Source organism: Sapajus apella, unplaced genomic scaffold (genome assembly GCF_009761245.1).
Source record: "Sapajus apella isolate SASKATOON/1434 unplaced genomic scaffold, GSC_monkey_1.0 scaffold75, whole genome shotgun sequence".
Lineage (NCBI taxonomy): Eukaryota > Metazoa > Chordata > Mammalia > Primates > Cebidae > Sapajus > Sapajus apella.
Window position 1 is genome coordinate 7,466,737 of NW_022437015.1, and position 27,132 is coordinate 7,493,868.

A 27,132-nucleotide genomic window follows, 5' to 3' on the forward strand; every position below is an offset into this window, starting at 1 on the left:
ATTTTCTTTTAGTAGTTTCATAGTTTGAGGTGTTAGATTTAAGCCTTTAATCCATTTTGAAATGGTTTTTGCCTATGGCAAGACATAAGGGTCTGGTTTCTTTCTCCTGCATGGGGATATCCAGGTTTCTCAGCATCATTTATTGGAGAGACTGTCTTTTCCCCAGTGTATGTTCTTGGCACTTTTGTCGAAAATGAGTTCACCTTAGGTTTGTGGATTTGTTTTTGTGTTCTCTATTCTGCTCTGTTGGTCTACATGTCTGTTCATGCCAGTCCCATGCTATTTTGGTTACCATAGCTCTGCAGTAATATTTGAAGTCAGGTAATGTGATTCTTTGGCTATTGTAGGTTTTTTGTGGTTTCATATACATTTATATAGGATTGCTGTTTCTAGTTCTGTGAAGAATATCTTTGGTATCTTGATAGGGTCTGCATTAAATCTGTAGATTGCTGTGGGTTGTATGGACATTTTAACAATGTTGATTATTTCTATCTATGTACATGGAATATCTTTACATTTTTTCAGTCTTCTTGAGTTTCTTTCATTAATGTTTCATGGTTTTCACTGTAGAGAGTTTTCACTTCTTTGATTAAGTTAATTCCTGTATAGTTTATTATGCTTGTGACTACTCTGAATGGGATTACTTTCTTGATTTCTTTCTCAGATTGTTCACTATTGGCATTTAGAAATGCACCGATTTTTGTTTGTTGATTTTGTATCCTGTAACTGTACATTATTTGTTTATCAGGTCTACTAGGTTTTTTTTTTTGGTGGAGCCTGTAGGTTTTTCCAAAAGTAACATTATAACATCTACAAAGATGGATAAATTGACTTGTTCATTTCAAAGTTAGATGCCCTTTATATCTTTCTCAAATTAATTGGCATACAGTTGCTCATAGTAGCCTCTAATGATCTTTTCAATTTTTGTGGTATTGGTTATAATATAATCTTTTTCATCTCTGATTTTATTTAATTGGGTCTTCTCTCTTTTTTCGTATTCTGGGTTTAAGTTTGTCCATTCTTTTCATCTTTTCAAAAAACTGACTTTTTGTTTCAATGATCTTTTTTAGTGTTTTTTTTTTTAATTTTCAATTATATTTATTTTTCATCTGCTCTTATTTATTTATTTTCTTCTACTAAGTTTGGGTTTGATTTGATCTGGCTTTTCTAGTTCTTTGAGATGCCTGTTTAAGTTGTTTATTTGAAGTTTTTCTAAAAACCTTTTGAAGTCACCCTTACAGCTCTAAACATTTATTTATTTAGACAGAGTTTTGCTCTTGTTGCCCAGACTGGAATGCAGTGGTGCAATCTGGGCTCACTGAAACTGCCTCCTGCATTCAAGCAATTCTCCTGCCTCAGCCTCCTGAGTAGCTGAGAAAACAGGTGTGAGCCACCACGCCTAGCTAATTTTTTGTCTTTTTAGTAGAGATGGGGTTTCATCATGTTGGCTAGGCTGGTCTCAGACTTCTGAACTCAGGTGATCCACCTGCCTCGGCCTCTCAAAGTGCAGGGATTACAGGTGTGAGCCACCATGCCTGGCCAAATTTTATTTTTTACTATTTCTTTGACTGTATCTCATAGGTTTTGGTATATCATGTTTCTGTTTTTATTGGTTTAAGAAAGTTTTCAATCTTCTTCGTAATTCCTTCATTGACCCACTGTTCACTCAGGAGCATATTTTCTTTTTTTCATGTATTTGGATAGTTTAAAAAATTCCTCTTATTATTAGTTTCTAGTTCTATTGTGTTCAGAAAATATATTTGTTATAATTTTATTTTTGAGGAATTTTTAAAGACTTGTTTTGTGTCCTGACATATGTTCTATTCTTGAGAATGATCTATGTGCTGAGGAGAAGAATGGGTATTCTGCAGTCATTGAATAAAATGTTCTATAAATATCTGTTAGATCCATTTCTTCTACAGGGCAACTGAATTCTAATATTTCTTTGTTGATTATCTATTTTTATAATTTGTGCAGTGCTGAATGATGGGTCTTGAAGTCTCCAGCAATTAATGTGCTAGGGTCTATTTCTTTCTTTAGTTCTAATATTTTTTGCCTTAAATATCTGGGTGTTCTAGTGTTTGTTGCATATATATTTACAATTGTTATAACCTCTTGCTAAATGGACCCCTGCATTATATAGTGACCTTCTTTCTCTCTTCCTATAGTTTTTGTCTTGAAATCTATTTTGTCTGATAAGACTACTCCTGCACTTTTCGGATTTTTATTTGCATAGAATATCTTTTTTCATCCCTTTATTTCAGCCTTTGTGTGTCTATAGAGGTGAAATATGTTTCCTATAGGCAGCAAATCACTGGGTCTTGTTTTTTATCCATCCACCTACTCTATGTCTTTTGATTGGAAATTTCCTTCCTTTTACATTCAGTGTTACTGATAAGTAAGAATGTATTCTTGTCTTTTTGTTGTTTGTTTTCTGGTTGTTTCATGCTCTTTCTTCTTTTCTTCCTTCTCATCTTCATTTTAATGAACGTGATTTTATCTTGTGATACATTTTCATTTCTTGATATATTTTTTATTTATCTGTTGTATAGTTTTTGATTTGACATTGCCATGAGGCTTTAAAATAATATAACCCATTGTTTTAAACTGATTACAACTTAACACTGATTGCATAAATAAACCACCCAACAAACAAGATTAGAGAAAACTAAGAGAAAATCTGTAATTTAACTTTGTCTCCCCACTTTTAAACTTTCTTTTTTAAAAAAAATTGCTTTTTTGTAATGGATTTTTGCTCTTGTTGCCTAGGCTGGAGTGCAATGGCATGATCTCAGCTCACCACAATCTCTGTCTTCCAGGTTCAAGCAATTCTCCTGCCTCATCCTCCTGAGAAGCTGGGATTACAGGCATGCTCCATCACACCTGACTAATTTTGTATTTTTAGTAGAGATGGGGTTTCTCCATGTTGGTCAGGCAGGTCTCGAACTCCTGACCTCAGGTGATCTGCCCACCTTGGCCTCCCAAAGTTATGGGATTACAGGTGTGAGCCGCCACACCCGGCTGAAATTTTTTATCTTTATTTTGAATTCTGGAGTAAATGTGCAGGATGTGCAGGTTTGTTATATACATGTGCCATAGTGGTTTGCTGCACAGATCAACCCATCACACCTGGATATTGAGCTCAGCATGCAATAGCTGTTCTTTCTAATGGTCTCTCTCTCCCACACCCTAACTCTGACAGGCCTCAGTGTTTGTTATTCCCCTCCCTGTGTCCATGTGTACTAATTCTTCAGCTCCCACTTATAAGTGAGAACATGTGTTTTTGGTTTTTCATTCCTGTGTTAGTTTGCTCAGGATAATGGCTTCTAGCTCCTTTTATGGCCCTGCAAAGAGCATGATCTTGTTCTTTTATATGGCTACATAGTATTCCATGATGTATATGTATCACATTTTTTTATGCAGTCTATCATTGATAGGCATTTAGGTTGATTCCATGTCTTTGCTATTGTGAATAGTGCTATGATAAACATACACATATGCAAGTATCTTTGTAACAGGATGATTTTAATTTCTCTGGGTAATACCCAGTTATGGGATTGCTGGGTCAAATGGTGTTTCTGGTTCTAGATCTTTGAAGAATAGCCACACCTTCTTCCACAGTGGTTGAGCTAATTTACGTTCCCACCAACAGTGTAAAAGTGTTCCTATATCTCTGCAACCTTGCCAGCATCTGTTATTTCTTGACTTTTTAATAATTGTCATTCTGACTGGCATGAGATGATATCTCATTGTGGTTTTGATTTGCATTTCTCTAATGATCAGTGATTTTGAGTTTTTTTCATATATTGGTTGGCCACATGAATATCTTATTTTGAGAAGTGTCTGTTCATGTCCTTTGCCCACTTTTTAATGGGATTGTTTGGTTTTTTCCTTGTAAATATGTTTAAGTTCCTTGTAGATTCTGGGTATTAGACCTTTGTCAGATGGATAGATTGCAAAAGTTTTCTCCTATTCTGTAGGTTGCCTGTTCGCTCTGATGGTTAAACTTGTTTCTATTTATATTTACTCTTCTGTCAATGTCTTGAAAAGTTGTAGTTATTATTTTTTCAGTTCAACTTTTAATATTACCACATAAGATATATGTAGTGAACATACCACAATTACAGTGTTATAATAGTCTGTGTTCCTCTGTGTACTACCTGTTATCAGTGAGTTTTGTGCCTGGAAATGACTTTTTATTGCTAGTTTATGTTCTCTTCTTTCAGATTGAAGAATTTTCTTTAGTATTTTTTATAGGTCAGGACTGGTGTTGATGAAATCCCTCAGCTTTTGTTTGTCTGGAAAAGTTTCTCTTTCATGTTGGAAGAGTAATTTTTCTGTGTATGATATTCTTGATTACAAGTTTTTCTTTTTCACTTTAAACGTGTCATGCCATTCTGTCCTGGCACATATGGTTTCTGCCAAGAAGTCTGCTGCCATATATGTAGGAGATTTTTTGTATGTTATTTGTTTCTTTTCTATTACTGCTTTTAGTATTCTTTTTTATTCTTGCATTTTGAGAGTGTGATTGTTAAATGTCTTGAGGTAGTCTTCTTTGGGTTCAATCTGTTTGATGTTGTATAACTTTCTTGTACTTGAATATTAATATCTTTCTCTAGATTTGAGAAATTCTCTGTTATTATCCCTTTGAGTATACTTTCTACCCCTGTTTCTTTCTCTACCTTCTCTTTAAGGCAAATGACTCTTAGTTTTGCACTTTTGAGACAATTTTCTAGATCCTGCAAGCATGAGTCATTGTTTTCTTTTTTTCTATTGTCTCTCCTGACTTGTATTTTCAAATAGCCAGTCTTCAAGCTTGCTAATTCTTTGTTCTGCTTAATCAATTCTTCTATTTAAAGACTATGATGCATTCTTTTTTAATGTTAACTGCATTTGATTTCTGCTTAGTTCTATTTACTTACTTGAGTCTCTTTGTTAAATTTATCTGATAAAATTCTGAATTTCTTCTCCATGTTATCTTGAATTCCTTTGAGTTTTCTCAAACATAGCTATTTTGAATTCTAGGTCTGAAAGGTCACGTATCTGTTTTTCCAGGATTAGTCTCTGGTGCCTTATTTAGTTCATTTGGTGAGTTCATGTTTTCCTTATGGTCTTGATGCTTGTGGATGTTCATTGGTGTGTGGGCATTTAAGAGTTAGATATTTATTGTAGTCTTCCTAGTCTGGGCCAGTTTGTACTCATTGTTGGGATGACTTTCCAGGTATTCAGAGGGACTTGGGTTTTGTGATCTACCTTTTTGATCACTGCATCCATATCTGCACAAGGTTGCATCTCAAACCCAGTAAGGTTGTGGCTCTTGCAGACTCATAGACGTATTGCCTTTATGATATCTTGGATTTCATATTCTTGGATTATGTCCAGAATAATTCTCTCACATACCATGTATAGACTCTTGTTCTCTTTTGTTACTTCCCCCCAACAAACAGAATGTCTCTGTCTTCCTCTCTCTCTCTTGCTCTGCTGAACTACCTGGAACTGGGAGAGGGTTGACAGAAGGACCCCCATGACCACCACAACTGCCACATCACTGGGTCAAACCTAACGCTATTATGTTACTGGGTCTCTCCCAAGCCTGTGATAACCACTGCCTGGCAAATCCTATGTTTTCTCAAGACCTAGGGCTTTACAATCAGCCAGGCATGTGTTCTTTCCTTCAGGGTGCCAAGTTTTCCCTAGCCTTGGGTGGGTCCAGAGATGCTTTCTGGTAGTGAGGGCCTGGAGTCAGAAACTTTAGGAATGTAACTGATGCTCTGTTCTCCTGTGGCTGAGCTGGTGCCCAAGCCACAAGATAAAGTCCTTCCCATTTTTCCTCCCCTTTCACAAGCATTGGACTTCCTCTCTATTGCCATCCTCACCCCAGGCTCATGGTGAGTACTGCCTGGCTACTGCCAATGTTCACTCAAGGCCCAAAAGACTCTTCAGTAAGCTTGTGTTGAATGCTACCAGGCCTGGGATTCTCCCTTCAGGGCAGTGGGTTACCTTCTTGTGAAGGGCAGGTCTAGAAATGCTGTCCAAAAGCAAAGGCCTGTAATCAGAGACCCTAAGAACCTGCTTGGTGCTTTACCCTACTGTGGTTAAACTGGTACCTAAGGTGGAAGAGAAAGTCTCCTTTACCCTTTTCTCTCCTTTTCTCAAGCAGGAATTTCTCCTCATAGCCACCACAGGAGGGAATTTGCTAGGTCACCCCTGAATCTAGTATGTCTCATCTCAGTCTCACCCACGTTCCATGGCGAATACTCCTGGCTATCACTGCTGACTAATCAGGGATAAAGGGTTCCCTAATCAGCAGGTCAAGAATACTCTCAGGACTGGGTTCTTCCCTTCAAAGCAGCATGTTCTCTTCTGGCCCAAGGTGTGTTTACAAATGTCATCCAGGAGCTAGGGCCTGTAATTGGGGCCATAGGACTTTGCCTTGTGCCCTGTCCTGCTGTGGTTCAGCTGATATCCAAGTTGCAAGACAAAGTCTTCATTAGTTTCCGCTTTCTCTTCCCCTCAATTGGAAGGAAAGAGTCTTTCTGAAGCTGTGAGCTGCACTGTGTGATGTTGGGCAAGGGGTAGGGCAAGCACTCCCTTGTTTGTCCTGGTTGATGTATCATTAGGACATGTTATCCCCAAGTTCCCTGGCTCTGAGCTCAGGATAGCACCAGGACTTGCTCAGGAATTGCAGTCCTTGAGGCCTAGACTGCTTTTCAAGTTTTTTTAGGGCCCTAGAGCACTCTATCCCACAATGTTGAGTCTTTCCTGACCTCAGGTTCTGACCTCTGGGATGGGCAATTCTCCTCTGGCTAAGGCTAGTCTAGATGCTCCCTCTGTGGGTACCGGCTGAGTTCTGTCTAGTGTTGCCTTCCATTGTTACAGGGCAGCAATGTACTCTGTACTCCAGTGCTAAGTCGCACAATCACTGCACTCTCTCTCCCCCCAAGTGCACAGATTCTGTTTTAATGCCAGCTGCCTACTGCATGGGTGATGTCATCAGTTCGAGACTCTTTCCCTCCCACTTAAGTGCCTCATTCACTGTTGTCAAGTTAAAACCAGGTGCTGTGATTGTTCACCAGTGTTTTGGTTCTTATGAAGTTGCCTTTTTGTGTAAACAATTGTTCAATTTGGGGTTTCTGCAGTGAGGACGATTGGAGGAAGCTTCTGTTCGGTGATCTTGCTCACCCCCTTCTGCTTTATTTACTTTGGAGTTAATTCATGCCACTGCTACAATTAAATTTGATAATGAGGCCAACAAACATATGAAAAAATGCTCATCATCACTGGTAATTAGAGAAATGCAAATCAAAATCACGTTGAGATACCATCTCACACCAATTAAAATGGCGATCATTAAAAAATCTGGAGACGACCAATGCAGGGAGGATGTGGAGAAATAGGAACACTCTTACACAGTCGGTGGGAGTGTAAATTAGTTCAACTATTGTGGAAGACAATGTGGTGATTCCTCAAAGACCTAGAAATAGAAATTCCATTTGACCCAGCAATCCCTTTACTGGGTGTATATCCAAAAGATTATAAATCGTTCTATTATAAAGACACATTCAAACGTATGCTCATTGCGGCACTGTTTACAATAGCAAAGACCTGGAACCAACCCAAATGCCCATGAATTATAGAATGGACAAAAAAATGTGGCCTATATACACCATGGAATACTGTGAAGCCATAAAAAATTATGAGTTTGTGTCCTTTGTAGAGACATGGACAAATCTGGAAACCATCATTCTCAGCAAACTGACATAAGAACAGAAAATCAAACACTGCATGTGCTCACTTTTACGCGGGTGTTGAACAATGAGAACACATGGACACAGGGAGGGTAGCATCTCACACTGGGGTCTATCGGAGGTGGCTAGGGGAGGGACAGTGGGGTTGGGGAGGTTGGGGAGGGATATCATGGGGAGAAATGCCAGATATAGGTGACAGGGGAATGGAGGCAGCAAACCATATTGCCATATATGTACCTATGCAACAGTCCTGCATTATCTGCACATGTACCCCAGAACCTAAAGTACAGTACAAATAGATAAATAAATAAAGTATATTCACAAGTAAAAAAAAAAAAAGAATCATCTCTTGTGCCAGAATTTTCAGTGCTTTGGCTGCACAAGTTTTGCCTTTGGTCAACTGTATGGGAAAAAGTTTAAGTGCTGAAGTAATTATTTCTCCTCAGGTTTCCATCAGATTACTAAATAAGTAAAGATTATTTTTTCTCCACTTTTCCCCTGTCTCTCTCTCCGCAGTATATTTGTAATGAACCCCACCACAAACATTTGAACTCTTGCAAAATGGTTGTCTTACTACCAGGAGTTAATAAGCATCACAAATTTTGTCCTAGCTTCAAGGTTGTTCTTTTTAAAATAGCATTATGGCTTTCAAAATTTCGTAATGGTGCTTTAGGTGAACTAAAACAATGATATCTAGGTAGAAGGGTCATGGAGTAAAACATTAATCCTTTTTGTTCTTAATGTCAATTGGTATTAAGAAAACTTGAGCACAACACTGAAAGTCCCTTCTCCATTGTATAGAAATTGACTTTTAGTCTGTTTCACTTTTATCACCATCAAACATATTGCAAGTAAAATATTAGAAGCACATGGATAGAAGGGATCACAGGAGGTCATCTTGTCTATCCATGTAAGGACTATTTGTGAACTGCCCCAGAAATATTTTTATCAATTTTCTCTTAGTAAATTCTCCAAGGAAAGAAATACACAACCTCCCTTGGTAATATGCTGCAGTAATACCTTCTATTTCCTGTTGTCCTAGACTCTAGGACTAAGATTGCAGAAATCTGACTGACCACTGAAGGATTTCTTTTCACCTCTTTTTTATGGTGAAGAGGGAGATCAGATTCTTGAAACTGTGGAAGCAGAGGAAATCAAGCACCATAAAACACATGGAGAGCCAGTAGTTATCAAATTAATATATATTTCCTAAGTACCCACCGATAAAATGTTCAGCTCTGTAGAGGACAAGGCTTTAGTCTGAAAGAGCTTACAGTCTATTTTGTTTTGAAAAGCTTAGAATAAGTCAGATGATTTTTTTTTTTCTTTTCTACCTCTTTTTTTAGGAAGCATTATGTATATTGCTCCTGCTGTGGATCAGTACACTGTAAGATCATGTAATAAGGGAAATATTCCTATATGAAACTCGAGACTTACTGAATTAAAACTAATTTTAAAATCAGTGTTTTAAATAGTCTTTTTTTTAAATATTTTTTTTTTTATCTGAGGCAGGGTCACACTCTGTTGCCCAGGCTGAAGTGCAGTGGTGCAGTCACAGCTCAGCGCAGTCTCCAACTTCTCGGTTCTAGCAATCTTCCCATCTTAGCCTCTCTAATATCAAGCCTGACTGATTAAAAAATTATTTTTCTAGAAACAGGGCCTTGCTATGTTGCCCAGGATGGCTGGTCTTGAATTCCTGTCCTCAAGTGATCCTCAAGTCTTGGCCTCCCAAAGTGTTGAGATTAGAGGTGTGAATCACTGCACCTGGCCAATTTCTTTAATAAGTAATTCCCTAAAGCTCAATTATTGGGAGTTGTTCATTCATGATAGTTGATGGTGTTATAAATGGAAAAATAATTACATGACATAGCTAATGTAATACCCAAAGCAGTGCCTTTAAAAGGTTCAATTTCAAGAACAATTTGTCATAAAAGTTTAAATTGTACTGCTTGCTGTTGTGGAAGAAACATTGCTGTTTTAGAACCCTGTACTGAATGCTGTGACTTTTTAATGCAGTTAAATGCTAATTTATTAGAAATCTTTGTCATTATCAGTATGCTAATTAACCAGGAAATCCTGTACTGGGGAGTAAAGGGCCTTAGGGAAACGGGTTAACCGCGGTTTCTTCCCATTCCCTAACCTCAGTCACCTTGTAAGATAGAAATGACCTTAACTCTACTTCCTAGGAATGTTAATTAGATTTTTAAAATGTGATTAATAGCAAATACTTTGAATTTCTTTGAAAGAAATGACTTTTTTCATTAGCAGCCCAAAATAAATTTTAAAACCCCAATATGACTACTTTAAAATACAATTTATGAGTCAGGAAGACAAGCTGAGGTACAGGTCATGTGCTTAACCCAAAACCATATAATTGCAGGCAATACTAGGAGTGAATAATGAACAAATACTAGAAGCATCATTACAGGTCACAATTACCCTGTGAGATTAAGATAGTTAACTACATTGTATAGAAACAGTTTATTTTGAGCCTCACTTAGGATTTCATTGCATTTTTCTTGAACTACATTTTTTCACATAATATAATAAATGGATTATGAATAATCCTTTGTTCAGTCATTTTTTGTTTTTGTTTTTGTCAATAGTATTTTTCTTTTTCCTCAACTTTGGAGTTGGGAACACTTTTTTTTCCCCCTAAGTCACTAGAGATACCATGAAGAAGGTGTTATTTGTTTTTGGAGTTTGCTGATTAAAAGCCGACTCAACCTCGGTCTTTTTTTAAAAAAAAGATGATGGATCAGATAATTGTTTGATGAATGATATGCAAAACTAAGATGGCTTTCTCATAAAAATCCTGGACAAGTAGAGACTATATTTCACTCAACACCCAGGCCTTCTTTGAAGCCTTTCAAACCTGAAGTAAGTTCTGCCATCTTCAGTACCATTTTTTTTTTAACCGGCTCTTTAACCATGGAGAAGCATAAATTTTATCTTTCAACAAAAATAAAATTTGATAGGATCTTCAATATTAGGGGAATAAGTGTTTTAGCATAGCCTAGATCAGGAGATTATTTTATTTTTATGTTTTATAATTTAGGGGGTATAAATGCAGTTTTGTTACATGGATATATTACATAGTGCACTCACCACTTAAATAGTGTACTTTATACGCAATAGATAAATTTTCATCTCTCACTCTCCTTCCTCCCTCTCATCTTTAAGAGGCCCCATTGCCTGTTGTTTAACTCTGCATGTCTATGTGTACTCATTGTTCGTCTCTCATTTATAAGTGGGAACATGCAGTATTTGTCTTTCTGTTTCTGTATTAATTCACTTAGGATAATGGGAAGTTGCATCATCCTTTTTATGGCTAAGTAGTATTCCATGGTGTATATTTCTATCACAGTTTCTTTATCCAATTATCTGTTGATGGGCACAGGTTGATTCTGTGACTTGGCTATTGTGAATAACACAATAGCTAGATCCAACTAATTTTATTTAATTAAGACTAAGGAAACACAATGATCCTAGTTGAACTGTTAACCAACATTATGGGTCACTACTAATTATATTGTAAATAAATCCTAGGCCTCAGAAAGAAGAATGATGCTATACCTTGATCTAAGTGTTGGCAGTAAATTATTTTTTCTTCTGAAGAATGAAGTTTCTTTTTACTTTACATAGCTTTCATTTTCGTGGTGAGAACATTTAACGTCTACTCTCCTACCATTTTTCAAGAATACAGTACATCATCATCAACTGTAATCACCATGCTGTACAATAGATCTCTTAAAGTTATTCCCCCTATCTAATTGTAGTTTTGTGTCCTTTGACCAACAACTACCCAACCACCTCCCATTGACACCTCTAAAAATTATTCAGATAGGTTGTTCCATTGTTAGACAACTCTAGTTAATACATACGATTTAAAATTAAACCAAAATGTGCTTCTGTCTAACATCCACCCAGTGGTTTGGATTTTTGTATTCTGAAGTAAACCCTCTCCTTGCTATTAGAACCCTTCACCTATGAAAAGACCCCTGTCATGTCTCCTTGCAGTTTTCTGAAAACAGCTTTTGATTACCTGTCTAAAGACTGAACATTCCCAGTTCTTTCAAACATTCTATATGGTGCATATATTTTATGTCCTTTACCATCTTGGCTGCCAGCTTCTAATTTGAGCCACCCTAATATTTTTAAAGTATTTAATCCAAAAGCTTTCAGTGTAAGTCTTCCATGTAGTCTTGTGTGTGTGTGTGTGTGTGTAATATATATATAGATATATATTATACATATAACATTTATGTATATGTAAATATACACACATAAATTTGTAAAGTTTACATATACATATAAGTATACATAGATAAATTTATATATCATATATACATAAATTCATATATACATATAAATATATGTAAGCAAATATACATAAATTCATATATACATATAAATATATGTAAACAAATATACATATATATTTATATATGTATAAATTTATATATTTATACATGTATCTATTAAAACAAGTGGTATACTTGGATTTTTCTTATGACTGAGACTCTGATGATAATGATGCCTAGAGTAAATGTGATAGAAGGAAGAGCTATGCTTCTGATTCATAGTTAAGTGGAAAATGATTTTCAAATCCCTTGCTTTCTATTGGGAAAGCTTGGGAAGAAGTATTTTTATGATCAGTGGCGTACTCTTGTTGTATTTGACCGGAGCGTAGAAAGTTATCACCAAGACAAAAGTATGCCAGATTGCAGGGTCATTTATTATGCCGGCGACCACAGAGGACTCACGTCTCTCCAACCTGTGGTGCCAAAAGGAGGGTGCCACGATTTTTTATACCCGAAGAACCACCTTGGGAGTGGGGGTGAGGGGCGGGGATGGGGATGAAAAGGTTTCGGACATTCCAAGGGCTAGGGGATTCTGTGATTCACCTCCTGGGTGGAGACAAGGGCGGGGGTCTCCGGATATTCCAAGGGCCAGGGGACTTTTGTCATTCTGTTTGTTACTTCAGTGGTTTACAGAAGTCAAGATACACATTTGTTTACGCATCGTCTGGGTGGTGATAGAAGTCACAGATTTTAGCAGTTACTGATAAGAAAAGGTAAGCAGCTTTACATAGTTTTGCAGAACAAACTAGCAGTTCTATTTACAGAGGCCAAGGACAGTAGTTATTGTGAGGAGAATGGGGCAGCCATTTCAACTTATTTAAAAAACAGTTTTGCATTTTATAAAATAGTTTTGCTCCGGTTCTGGCTCTAGGCCAGCACAATATCACACTCTGACTACATTAACTGGGTGAATTCATTGGATGAATTTGCACAGGCGAGTACCTGTGTACAATCACAGTGAGTTATTAGTGTTAGGGTCAACTGTGGTAGATAGAAAAATGGCCTTCTAGAATTGTTCACATCCTAATCCCTAGAACCTGTGAATGTGGTACCTTAAATGGCAAAAGAGATTTTGCAGATGTGATTAAATTAATGATTTCAAAAAGGTAGATTGTCTTGGAATATTTGGAAGAGTCCAGTGTCATCACAAATTTCATTACAAAGTGAAAGATGGAGACAGGAAAATCAGTATCAGAGTTATACCAAATAGGAATGATTCTATAGATATTTCTGGCTTGAAGATGGAGGAAGGGACCTTGAGCCAAGGAATGCAGACAGCCTCTAGAAAGTGGAAAAAAGAAAGAAAAAAATGATCCTCTCCTAGAGCCTCCAGAACAGAACTGAGCCCTGTCAACACCTTGATTTTAGCCCCAATAAGACACATATTGGACTTTTGACCTCCAGAAGTTTAACATAATAAATTTGTGTTGTTTTAAGCCACTAAGTTTGTGATAATCTGTGACAGAGGCAGTATGAAACTAATATACCAATGTTCAAATTAGTGCCACTTTCCCTGGACATACTACAGGGAATTGAAAATAGGCGGTCCTAGAATATTGCCAGTAATGAAAAGAGGACAATATTTTTATAAGGAACTGTGGAACATTTTTCCAATGATCTGCTCATTTTGCAGTTATGTGGGACTATGAACAGAACCCAAGAATATCTATTTGGCATCACAGGAATTGTGCCTTTCTGCTTGATTTTGTGAGGGAGACACATCATTCTAGGCAGGGTCAGTATTTTGTGGATTATCAGTATGACTTAATCTCTTAATGAATGCTTTTGAACTATGTAACAGAGAGAGTTCTAGAGATAGTTTGGCAGAAGAAACAAAACACAAGCCTATTTTGAAGGCTAATCCCAATGATTTTCTGCCTCAAAGGAGATTTTAAGCAAGTCTTGCTTTTCTACACCTAAGATCTTTGTGAATAAACTAATGTGTCATATTTGTCATTATCTAAGGCAATTAGCATGCTGTGTAATAATTGTCTTATTATTTCCTCTCAAAGCTTTATGAAGAAGAGAAGCCAAAGGAAATTTAGTTTATATGAAAGGTAGTTTGGCATCAGTGAATGACAGATATTAAATGACTAGTCTGAAATGACATATATTAAATGATTAGTCCTGAAATTAAATGACTGGTCCTGAAATTCTTAGAGAGGTAGTAACAGAGTGAAGACTAGAATTTCACTTGTTTCAATGAATATTTTAGATTGTACTGTCTTTCACTAGAGTAAGGAAATATATTCCTAGGTGACAGTTGTTTATGTCATTCATGGTAATAACTTCTGATGTGAAGGGAATTTTTAATGTGATCTTGTCTAAACTCATTTTATACGTGAAACTGAGAGTCAGAGAAAAGGAGGAGCTTGATCAAGATCACATAGTTCACTGGTGACAGCACTAGGAAAACATGCAGTTCTATATAAATTGTTGATATTAAACTAAAAACTAAAATTCATAATTTAAATGGAATCTTCCAAATTATTTACAGAGGTAAAAATATTTTGTGAGGTGGATTAGGGTAGGATAAGTATAACAAATTATCTGATTTATCTAGATTTTTGAAATTTGCAATAGCTGAATTCAATAGATAATTACCAGACCTCTTTTTCCCTTCTTGAGTTGTAGGTCTGGCTTTAGCTTTTACTCTACCTTTTGGTCTATTGGTGGTCATTTTCAAGCTAGAATTTAACACAATTTATTTTTTTTAACATAAAAATGTTTTGCTCTGTTACAAATTGACAAATACTTTTTATCTATATTTTCATTATTATATGTTTGTCTAAAGAACACTTTTATTTCATATCATGACATTAATATTCTGGTTTAACAATATGCATGTGTGTGTGTGTGTGCACATGTGCACATGTGTACCTGTGTGTGTGCGTGTGTCTGTGTGTGTGAGAGAGAGAGAAACAGAAAGAGAGAGAAATTATTGTTATTTTTTCTGAATCTCAGAGTCACACAGAAAACCAATAACAATCTATCACAGCTGTATAGCTGTGAGCAAGTCACCCTTGGCTTAGTGAATCAAGAATAAATGTGCTTGGATTCAAGTTTATTCCTGAGGTAGGCTGAATAAATGGCCCCAAAAGCTGTTCAGGTTCTCATCTGTGGAACCTGTGGATGTACCTTACATGGCAAACAGACTTTGCATGTGTGATTAAATTAAATATAATGAAAAGTGCAGATTATTCTGGATTCTCTGGATGGGCCCTAAATGTAATCATAACAGTCTTTTTAGGAGAAAGGCAGAGGGAGATTTTTTATCATAATGGGAAACAGGAAGCATAATGACGTAAACAAGAGGTTGAAATGATGTGAGGAAAGAGTCATGAGCCAAGAAATGTAGATGGGCTCTGAAAACTAGAAAAGACAAGGAAAATGTAATCTCCCCTAGAGCCCTCAGAAGGAAAGAGTTTTACCACCACTTTGGTTTCGGCACTGACTGATTTCAAGCTCTGACTTTTAGAGCTATGTTGTTTAAGCCACTAAATTTGTGGTAATTTGTTAGAGTGACAATAGGGAAGTTAATAGAGTTGTTGGCTATGCCATTTCTAAATCATGTATCCTTGCTCAATTCACCTAACTCAGTCACTACTTTTGTTCCTTTTAAATAACGGTGGGCTTAGCATTGCCCATATTACAGATCTTTTACGGTTGTGAAAGTTGTACCTGAAATTGTGAAGTTGTACCTGAAATAAATATTACAGATCTTTCATGGTTGTGAAAGTTGTACCTGAATTGTGAAGTTGTACCTGAAATAAATACATTGGACTTTTCTAAAGAATGATATTCTTGTGAAAAACCGGAGCATCAAAAACCAGTTACTGAGTCATTGGTTGTTAGACCCAACACCAGTTAGAAACATGGTGCAAATTTTTCAGTCACTTTATGGATTTGAAATGGCTGCATTTTATTTTGGTCTACAAAAGATTTCCAGATCCATTGCTAAAGCCACGAATTAGTTTCCTATTTAACAGTTGCATTTTCATATCTTTACTTAAAAACAAACAAAATGTTCTGTTCCACACAGTTCTTGCCCCATATGCCCTTACTTTGCTGGGTCTATTTGAGAACAGAGGGTCTGTCTCATCACTTGCAAAACCTTAGAGCTCAAGTCCGTGTGAAGAATGTGCAAAAATTCTTACACTGTTGGGACTGCGGACTGCTTCCTAGCCAAAAGGAAATCAGTTGTCTGGTGTTTTTACATTTGCGTTAGAAATGAGTTCTTTTTTTGCTTGCTATCTTGATAAGCCTCTAAAAGACATAATGATTCCATTTTCTTTTTAAGTTTTAAATAACAATAATGTTTACTTGCAAATACTTTTTAAATAATATAATTTTATCTATTTTTATTTGTTGTTTTTTAATTCTTGTAAGCTGAATGTGCTGTTACATAGCCTAAGCCATGAGTGGGCTAAGTATATTGGTGAACTAATGCCTGAAGTATTAACCCATATGTTAACACACTTCATTTCTTTCTTGGATTTCTGCACTCTCTGGTGAATTTACACAAGTTATTACAAAATAAATTGTGATCACATTGTTTCTTGTTCTCTTATGTATTGCAGTGAGTACTCAGTTTCAGATACCAGGGCTTAAAAAAATAAGTAAAATGATTTCATGTAAGTATGTATGGCCTTTTCTAGTGGTGCTTCATATTAATGGTTTTAAATGGAAAAATGGTCCATGTAAGGAGCCATAGTATTGCCAATTAAAAATGTCAAACTCTGTAATATTTATGAAGAGGTTTATTCTGAAACATATATAAGTGACCAATGGCCCGTGACACAGCCCTCAGGAGATCATGAGAACATGTGCCCAAGGTGGTTGGACTCCAGCTTGGTTTTATATATTTTAGGTAGACATAAGACATCAGTCAATACACGTAACATGTACATTGATTCGGTCCAGAAAGGCAGAACAACTGGAAGCAGGTTCTGGGGTGGGGGGCTTCCAGGTGATAGGTGGATTCAACGATTTGATTTTCTGATTTGCAATTGATTGAAAGAGTTACTATCTAAGGATCTGGAATCAATAGAAAGGAATGTTTGGGTTAAGATAAGTGGTTGCAGAGACTAAAGTTTTATTATGCAAACGAAGCCACCAAGTAGCAGGCTCCAGAGAAAATAGCTTGTAAATGTTTCCTATCAAATTTAAAGAGCTTATTTTATTGGTAATTTTAAAAGGGAAGAAGGTATAATGAGGCACGTCAAGGTCTCCCTTCCCATCATGGCCTGAACTAGATTTTCAGGTAATAACTTTGGAATGTCCGTGGCCAAGAGGAGGGGTCCATTCAAATGGTTGGGGGACTTTGAATTTTATATTTGGTCTACAGTATATAGTTAATTCACATTACTTTGTTCATATGTTTTGGGCATTTAATGTAAATTCATTTCTCAACAAGTGACATTAAGAGCTCTTTGCCACAAATGACTTATAGCTGTGACATATGAGCCATAGCTTGTGAGTTACACACAGCATCTAGAGGGTTTAAGATTTGATATTACTGAAGTTTGGAAATCTTGAATGTCCTGAGTAGAATGACAGTCCTCTTTTAAAAAGAACCTGGAAAATTGGATTGTTCCTTTTTAAAGAAGTCTGTGATCCACTAATGTCTCTGCTCCCTAGAATTCGTGTCCAGGGGTTATAGAGCAAGTGTCCATGATTAAGTGACGTGGAGTTATCAGTAATTAAGGAGATTCTGAAATGAAAAAAGTTTCCTTAGCCTCCTCACAGGATGTGTGATGGGGGTGTGGATCACTTCTTCAGTGTCTCAATGCTTAAACCTCTAGTGCGAGCATGCAGATGGGCAGGCTGTGGGGCTCCGACCCCATGGCAGTGTCTAGGGGTGAATGTTTACAGCTAAAGCCCCAGTGGGTGTGTGTTACTGTATGATCCTTCAGTTTAGCTGTCTGTAGGTGGCTTGTGTTTGTCGGCTCAATTAGATCCTCTGCCTTATCACAAGGACAGTGGGCTTTCTGTATGTCGAGGTTTCTTGCCTTGGTGTACCAGAAGAATCAGATCACATGTGGGCTTGGAGAATGAGGAGAATGTGTGCAAGGTTTTATTGAGTGGAAGTAGCTCTCAGCAGATGGCTGGGGAGCCAGAAGGGAGATGGTGTGTAAAGGTGGTTTTCACCTGGATTCAGGCTGCTCAGTGGCTGGGCTCTCCTTTGACTACCCTGGCCAAATTCCACATCGTTCTGCTGGTTGATGTCTTGCCAGTGTCTATTCGTGTGCTCTTACACTAGTGCGTTCCTTTCAACATCCAGATGCTTGTGTGCTCTTCCACCTATGTGTTCCTCTTGATGTCTAGCTGTTTGTGTGTGTGCCCAGTAGGGTCTCAGGGTTTTTATGGGCACAGGATGGGGGCCTGGTGGACCAAGGTGGTCTTGGGAAATGCAACATTTTGGCAGAAAAACAGAAATACCTGTCCTCACCTAGATTTGTGGGCATAGGCCCAGGAGTGGACCCCTAGTCAGAGACCATGCCCTTCCCTTCCCAGCACTTCCATGCTCCCCTTCTGTATCAATTCTAGGCATGTGTTGTAGTGGAAGGGACATTGAACTTGGAGTATGAAGTTCAGAGGTTGAGTGTGAATTCCACCATTCATATCTGTGTTAGAGGTCCTTTCATTTCTGAGAACCTCAGTGACCTCAACTCAAAAATGACTATACATTAAAATACTACTGCTCTACCTATTCCATGAGGTTGTCATAATGAAAACGATTATATATTCATTATTCACTTATTCATCAACAAGTATATTTTGAGCATCTTCTATGTGCTTGACTTTGTGCTAGGCCCTGAGGATTGAGTGGTGAACAGGATCAACATAGACGTAGCCCCTACTTTTATTAAGTTTACATTCTACTGGAAAATACAGACATTAAAGAAGTAAACACATAAATAAATCTGTAATTATGACTTCTGATAAGTGCCTAAAAGAAAGAGGATGGAATTTAGCATGAGGGTGTAACAATAAACTTACCTTAGATAATGTCATCAGGGAAGATCCCACTCTGGAGGTGATGTTTAAACTGAGTTCCAAAGGAAATAAGAAAGAAACAGGTATGTGATGTGCAAAATAATAATAATAATAATAATGGTAATAATAATAAATAAATAACATTTCAGGCAGAGGGCTAGCAATTGAAAAGACCTAGATGAGGAAATTATCTTGGCATATTTGAGGAACGCATGTGATCCCTGGTGTGGCTAGAACAGGCTGAATAATATGTAACAACATTAGAGGGGAAGTCAGAGGAGAGAGCAAATAAAGCCAGTGGTGAACTTTATAAACTATAAAATCCTATACGACCTAAAGTGGTGGTGGTGTGACTGGCAGTACTATCGTCAATGTGACATTCCTGAGTTCTTTCATCCCTGTTATGTGTGGCCCCAACTAACTCTTGACACATGAAGATAAGTCTGTGGATTCCTGTTTTTATGCTTTGACTCTGAGCTAAATTGGGTGAAAGCTGGATTCTCCTAACTTTGCTTAAGATTAAAAAAAAAGTCTTAGGTTTCTTCTAAATGAGATTTCCCCTAAATGAGATTTTTCATATCTTGTTTTTCCTAATTGGGTCACTGAATGAATCAGGGTGCTCATTAGAACAATATTTTGATATGTAGAAATAAGGCAAATATGTTCACTAGTTGGTGGTCTGTGGCTCTTCAAGGAGAGAAGTCAGAAAAACCAGGTAGGATTGTCCTCGGAAAAAGTTTATGTAGAAATAGATTTAAATACTATTTTAGTAGAAGCCTGTCAGTAAAAGCTTTGTTCACTCTTAATATTTTAGGAAAAAAAAAGTTTCCGCCAATAAGAATGACACATTTCTTCAGATGCGCCTCTAAAACGATGGACTTACAGATAAAGTTTTATTTGTAAATTTGGAGTCAAGGGTATACTCATCACTCCTGACTCAGTTTACCACTTAAAAGAGTTGTGAAGTGTGGTATCATTAGGCTTCTTTTTTAAATGTAAAGAGTCCAATTTAATTTTCTCCATGATGTTAGCCTTTGAAGATGTCAGTATTCATATTAATCACTTTCAGAAGAGAAAAATTAGGATATAATTTTGGATACTTTCTTTTTTAAAATCAATGCTGGCTGAAACTAGTGATCTAAACAAAGTAGTAAACTATGTTATAGAATTTTGTCCTTTGCTGGAAAGCAGTCTACTAACCAATAGCTATTATCAATTTAACTGTATTGCTATCTGTTAAATGGTGATGATCAACTTCGTGATTAACCTGTCAAAATTTTGCTGAAAAATTAAGTATAGTTACAGTCAAAACAGAGTATCCAATTTGTGCAAAATTAATGTGAGCTAACAGTTTTCAAAATGACTTTCTTATTTTTTAGAATACCACTGTGATATAATAAAAATACATATATTTTATCCTTATCCCTGTTTTTTGGCACAGAGATCCTAAAACCCTTGGAATTTCCTAAGCGATAGAGGAGTGTTTCTTTCAATCTACATGTTTTAAGAAGGAAAGTCTGGGTCATTATTTCACAATATGAAAAGTGTTCACATTAAAATGTACAGCTGGACTTCAAAAACACATTTCAGTTTGTACTAATGAGGTGACGCTTGGAGGTGGAGAGGTCAGAGAGCTGCAGGATGGAGGCTGGTCTCCAGAGGGAGGATCTCCATAGAAACCCCTAAGCAACAGGGTTCTAGAAACTTCTGTACGAGTGAACATATCTGCATGCTGGAAGGGGGGTGCAACTTGATTTCACAGGTACAGAGGCTCCGGCATTTGGGACCCTTCTGGGACAAGCCATATGTACCTATTCATCTCACTACTAATTTGTACCTTTTATAACAAACTATGGTAAGTAGAGCGCTTTCCGTAGTCCTGTGAGTTGTTGTAGTGAATTGTCAATCCCTAGAGGGGATAGTGGGAACTCCTGAATTTTTAGTTTACCTGTTAGAAGTGTGAGTCACTAGAGAATCTCACTTTTGGCTGGCATCTGAAGTGGTAACAGTCTTTTGGGACTGAGCCTTTTAACAATCTAACATTAATTCCACAAAGATAGTGTCAAGAATCAAATTATGGGGCACTCACTTGGGAGAATGGAGAATTGGTTGTTGGTGTGGAAGGATGACACATATTTAGCTTCAGGAAAAAATAAGAATCTTTTCCATCTAAATTCCAAGAGTCTTCTTCAGTTCTGGTTTTGTAGCCTTTATCAGCTTCCATAGGTTATAGTGTCAATAACTCTAAGGAGAACCTTTTAGAGCCTATTCAGCTCATTCAGACTCATGGCAAGCCACTAGCAAACTCTAGTTGTAAAAGTGGAAGTTTTGGGTCCTAAAACATTGCTGCTGTAGCAATATTTTCTGGGTCCTATCAAATGAAATTAATAAAATCATTTGTACTTAGCATCATTACTAGCACATAGTAAGTCCTAAATATATATTCATGTTCATATGTATTTATATGCATGTTTTTATGTGTTTCTCTATATGCACACATATCTGTATATGTATGTGCAAGTGTGTGTGTCTACACAGACATCCACACACATATCTCAAAGCCTCAGTAAAATCAGGGATAATAATACTTACCTAGCTGTTATAAAGTTTGAATGAGATAATATGCTTAGCACAGCGTTTAAAACAGTAACTCTTCTAGAGCTATATTTCATATTATCATTTTTATTATTATTATTACAGGTATACCTTGTTACACTCATTTTGTCCCTAAAATATTTTACTATGTACAGCACCTAATGCAAGCTATTTAATTCTCTGTGAAATTGAGATCATAAATAGGGGTAATAGTATTACGTACACATCAGAGAATAGTTGTGATGACTAAAGATGAAGTCCTCGATGTAGATGTTGGGAAACAGCAACCATTCAATAAATAGTAGTGAATTAATAATTATGATGATGATAAGGAGGAGGAAGGATGTCACCTGTCCTCTGGAAAAGAAATGTAGGCTAGCTGCCAGTCTTTCTGAATAGGAAGATTTTACTACTTAGTTGATACTTTCTCTGAATTGTTTCTGTTACTAAATTCAAACTTTTAACATGCCTACCCTGCTCTCCTTTCTCATGCCTTCTCTCTCACACTTCTCTCTCTCTCTCATTCTCTCATGCCAAAGTAAGCTGTTTCTTTGTGAAAGCACCTATGATGTAGTTTAGCTTACTATATTTGAAGTCTAGCTGTACATTTTGATGAACACTTTTCATATTGTGAAATAATCACCCAGTCTTTTCTTCATAAAACATGTAGGGTGAAATCCTCACTATTTCTATGAACCAGCATCTGATCTTGAACTTTTATAACTCACCTCAGTCACTTCACCTGCATCTTGGCCCTGTCAGATCATGTCTTTATTTAAACGTTTGACATTTTGTTCTTTATATGTTTTTGCATGAGTTTTCATTTTGAAAACATTTTTTAAAGAATTTTTATCTCAACTGCTGTGGTTTTAGTGCCTTCTTAAATTTTATGCTGGAGATTACTACTGTCTTATTCCTTTCACTGGAGGGTATCATACAACTGTATGATATACAACTATATGATATGTATGCAAATTGGAATAGTGGGACTCAGCTTTTCTGAGTGTGAATATGGAAATCTTCCATAAGAGTAGATGAATTTTTACTATCTATTGATTGGGAGAACAAATAATAATAATAATAAGCTACAATGAATTTGTTAGCACTTTGAAATGAGTTTGTATTTTAGTTTAAACAACAGCATCTACACATATTGAAAAAAAGTTGTGTGTTTAAGTGCAAGACTTATTTATTCAGTCTATAGACAGTGTTTTGCATACATAGAGCTTTGTAGACCCTTTACAACAACTCTGTTTCTTCCTCCCTATTCTCCATCCCCACAGAGATCTCTGTACCACAGCTTAGAAACCACTGCTGTAAGAATTCAGATATGAGGAAAAGCACTGTGCCTAAAACATGTTTAGAGAAGATAGGACTTTGATATCCATGAGCATTTGAATACCTTGCCCAAAGTTATATATACCAATAACTTAGCAGAGCCGGGATCCATATCCAGAATTTCACATTGACACGACTTTGGAATGAATTTGAAAAATGAATAGGAGAAAAGGAGTAAATGAATGTGGAAAGACATTCTATTTATTGAATGCCTTTGGGTGCCAAGCCCAAAGCCAGGCACTTTGCATTCCTCCTTCATGTAGTTTATGAAGGAGGTGTATTATGCCCATTTTACATATGAGAAAACTGAGTCTAGGAGCATTTGAATACCTTGCCCAAGGTCTTATAGTCAATAATTTTGGAGCCAGGATCCATATCCAGGATTTTACGTTTTCATTGTTCTACTAAGACAAGAAAAAGTCAGCCACTGTTAATGCTGGTAGAAAGTTTGAATTTGGCTGGGCACAGTGGCTCATGCCTGTAATCCCAGCACTTTGGGAGGTTGAGGTGTGCAGATCACGAGGTCAGGAATTCGAGACCAGCCTGGCCAATACAGTAAAACCCCGTCTCTACTAAAAATAATAAAATTAGCTGGGTGTGGTGGCAGGTGCCTGTAATCCCAGCTACTTGGGAGGCTGAGGCAGGAGAATTGCTTGAACCTGGCAGATGGAGGTTGCAGTGAGCTGAGATAGTGTCACTGCACTTCAGCCTGGGCAGCAGAGCTAGACTCCCTCTCAAAAAAAAAACAAACAAAAAAAGTTTGAATTTAAACTGGTAAGTTAGTAGTGAACAGAAATTATAGTTGTTTGCTTTTATACTTTCCTCATTTGATAGGCCCATCTTAACTGCCTCGGTGTTTTTAAATGTTTTGTTGAGAAAGTTTGTGTTTTTTCTAGGCCATCATTAAACAAATTATTTTGTTTTTCACTGATTTATTATTAATATTTAACTCTACTCTCTAGGCTCTATACATAGTCTAGAATAGTCTATTTTTCATAGGGTATCTCAAGCAAGTTGCAAAAACATAGATACTCCCTTTATTGGCCCTTTCTAAATTCTTCAAATTGGATTTGAAAGAGTAGATTCTGATTACAAATAGGTTGTATCAATATGAAAATACCTGGACTTGCACACTTTCTCAAAATAATGAGGTAAGTGTTATAAAATCACTTCTGCATTAAGCATTAATAAAATACAGATGATGAAATGGTTTTCCTCATTTTCTCTTTAGTTGTCTTTCATGATTTTTACAAAGTGAATTTATGCACAGTTCAGTGCAGCTTTTCATTTTTAAAGTATTAATGATTCTTCCAATGTTTTAATAATTTTGCATTTAAATATGGTCAGGATACATGATTGTTAATTACATTTCTTTATGATTTGTGTTATAGCAAAATATTCTCCATTGAGTTTTTGGTGTAACATGGAAAACTTGTCTTCTGTTGTGAAAGTATGTGTACTGTTGAACAGCAAGAGAATTTATGGAAATTTAGAAGTTCTTTGATGAGGCCTAACTGTGTAAATATTCTTTTTTTCAATCCTGTCTCCCACTAAAATCATTAAAACTCTCTGGGTCTTGAGGCGTATGAATTTTTCACCTTGAGGGTAGATACCTGTTAATAGAGGTTTACTAGACATGTTTTAATATCATAAAGGAGTGTAATTCAGGGTTTTGAGCTATGTCCCTTTCCTTTGCCTTTTAGATCTTTGTGATAGTGTCTTAGACTAACTCCAGTGTTTACTGTGGATATTTATGAGCTAGCAATTACTCATGAGACATCTGGGTTTCCATACGCTGTAAAGTTGAACAATTAAAAGCACAAACATTGGATTCAGGATACGTATGTTCAAATCTCATGTAATGGATCAAATGACCATTTAATGATGGTTGTCTAGAGTAGGTTACTTACCATTTCCCTCTTCCCAGAGAGTCTGTTTCTTTATCTGTCAAATGAAGATAATAATGCAACATTATAGATTTATTGGAGAATTAAGAGATAATGTGATGTGCTTCACTCTATGCTTAGTATGTTGTAGGCACTCAGTAGAGGTAAAGGTAACAAAATTATGATGAATAATATTTCAATGTTAGCAAAGAAAACATGCTATGAACTCAAGGATTTAGGATATAGTATGCTTGGCAGAGACCACTATCAAACTCTCCCAGAAAAGTAGTTGTTCTTTTTCTTTTAGAAAGTCTCCAGGTCTTACAACGCAGAGTTTGGAAGGACTGGGGAGAGAAAAGAGGTCAGATAACTTCTGTTTTTAATGATTGGGCTTGCTAGATAGTTCAGTATCTGAAAAGTGAATATGGAAACTTGCCTCAGTTTACAAAAGTAGAATGTAAGAAAGGGAAAGAGAAATAGCGCCTCAAACAATTAAAAGCAACGGTATACTATTTTTCAGGTATGGTATATAGACTCCCCACATCTACCCAGAGAAGTGTTTTAATGCAGATTTCTAGGCCCAGGTCTTGACTTTCTGAATTATATTTTCAGTCGTACTGAGGTGTGAAAATCTCCTGGTATAGAATCTACAAAGAACATAAATTTACAAGAAAAAAAACAAACAGACCCATCAAAATGTGGGCAAAGGATATGAAAAGGCACTTCTCAAAAGAAGACATTTATGCAGCCAACAAACATATGAAAGAAAGCCCATCATCACTGGTCATTAGAGAAATGCAAATCAAAACCACATTGAGATACCATCTCATGCCAGTTAGAATGTCGATAGTTGAAAAATCAGGAGACAACAGTTGCTAGAGAGGATGTGGAGAAATCAGTATAGAAACACTTTTATACTGTTGGTGGGAGTTTAAATTAGTTCAACCATTGTAGAAGACAGTGTGGCGATCTCTCAAGGATCTAGAACTAGAAATAACATTTGACAATCCCATTACTGGGTATATACCCAAATAATTATAAATCATTCTATTTAAAGACACATGCACACGTTGTGTTCATTGCAGCACTGTTCACAATAGCAAAGACTTAGAACCAACCCAGATGCCCATCAATGATAGACTGGATAAAGAAAATGTGGCATATATACACCATGGAATATTATTCAGCCATAAAAAAGGATAAGTTCATGTCCTTTGTGGGGACATGGATAAAGCTGGAAACCATCATTCTTAGCCAACTAACACAAGAACAGAAAACCAAACACCACATATTTTCACTCATAAGTGGGTGTTGAACAATGAGAACACATGGACACAGGGAGGGGAACATCACACACCAGGGCCTGTCATGGGGTGGGGGTTTAAGGGAGGGATAGCATCAGGAGAAATACCTAATGTAGATGACAGAGTGATGGGTGCAGCAAACCACCATAGTACACGTATACCTATGTAACAAACCTGCACGTTCTGCACATGTACCCCAGAACTTAAAGTATATAATAATAAAAAAAAGAAAATCTCCTGGTATAACAAAATAAAGTTGATATGAGTTCAAATTCTTATTTTCCCACATACTAACTGTATTCCTGGCTCCTGTCCTTACGTTTCACTTCAACTCTGCTTTCCACTCTATCCTTTTTTCTCCTTGTTATTATATAACTCAATCAATTAGCTGTGCATATTCAATTAGATAGTTGTGTAGCATGCCATCATTCGGTCTTAAACCATTGGAGTGCTATCACTGGCTCCCCCTACTGAACCTGTACAGTTTTCTAGTTGACAGCTATTTTTAATTTCGTTACCTCTCACCCACACTCTCTGGTCCTGACATGACTTCCAGTTCTTCTCCCTAGTTTCTGTGTGGTCTGAGTTACTACCCTGACCAATCTGATGCCCAGGGTTGTTTGTTTTTTTATAAGTTTACCCAATTTACAGCCCCGATATCAAACTTTAGGGTACAAGTCTGACGCAGAACTTCAGTGTGTATAGTCTACAGACTCTAGAATCGTCCAGTACTTCTCTGTACCCCAGTGCTGATTGTGTCCATATCTAGTTTAATAGGCAAGAGCGCCACATGTGCTAGGTGTGAAAAAATGGACAAGGAGTCGGCATTTAAGCAGAATCTCAAAAAATAAGCAATAATTTTATTTTCAGTGATGAAGAGAACATTCCTGAGAGAGGT

At 36.8% G+C, this 27,132-nt stretch overlaps 1 protein-coding gene across 2 annotated transcripts in view; it reads left to right on the forward strand.

Annotated features, from left to right (window-relative positions):
- Positions 1 to 27,132, forward strand: part of SH3BGRL (SH3 domain binding glutamate rich protein like) — a 104,451-nt gene that overhangs the window by 22,287 nt on the left and 55,032 nt on the right. Inside the window, exon 2 of one of the 2 annotated variants that reach the window (XM_032251387.1) lies at positions 22,990 to 23,092. The exons of the other annotated variant lie outside the window; for it this stretch is intronic. Within the exon in view, the coding sequence (XP_032107278.1) occupies positions 23,063 to 23,092 (30 nt within the window). The 5' untranslated portion in view covers positions 22,990 to 23,062. The remainder of the gene's footprint in view (positions 1 to 22,989; positions 23,093 to 27,132) is intronic. 2 annotated transcript variants of the gene reach the window in all.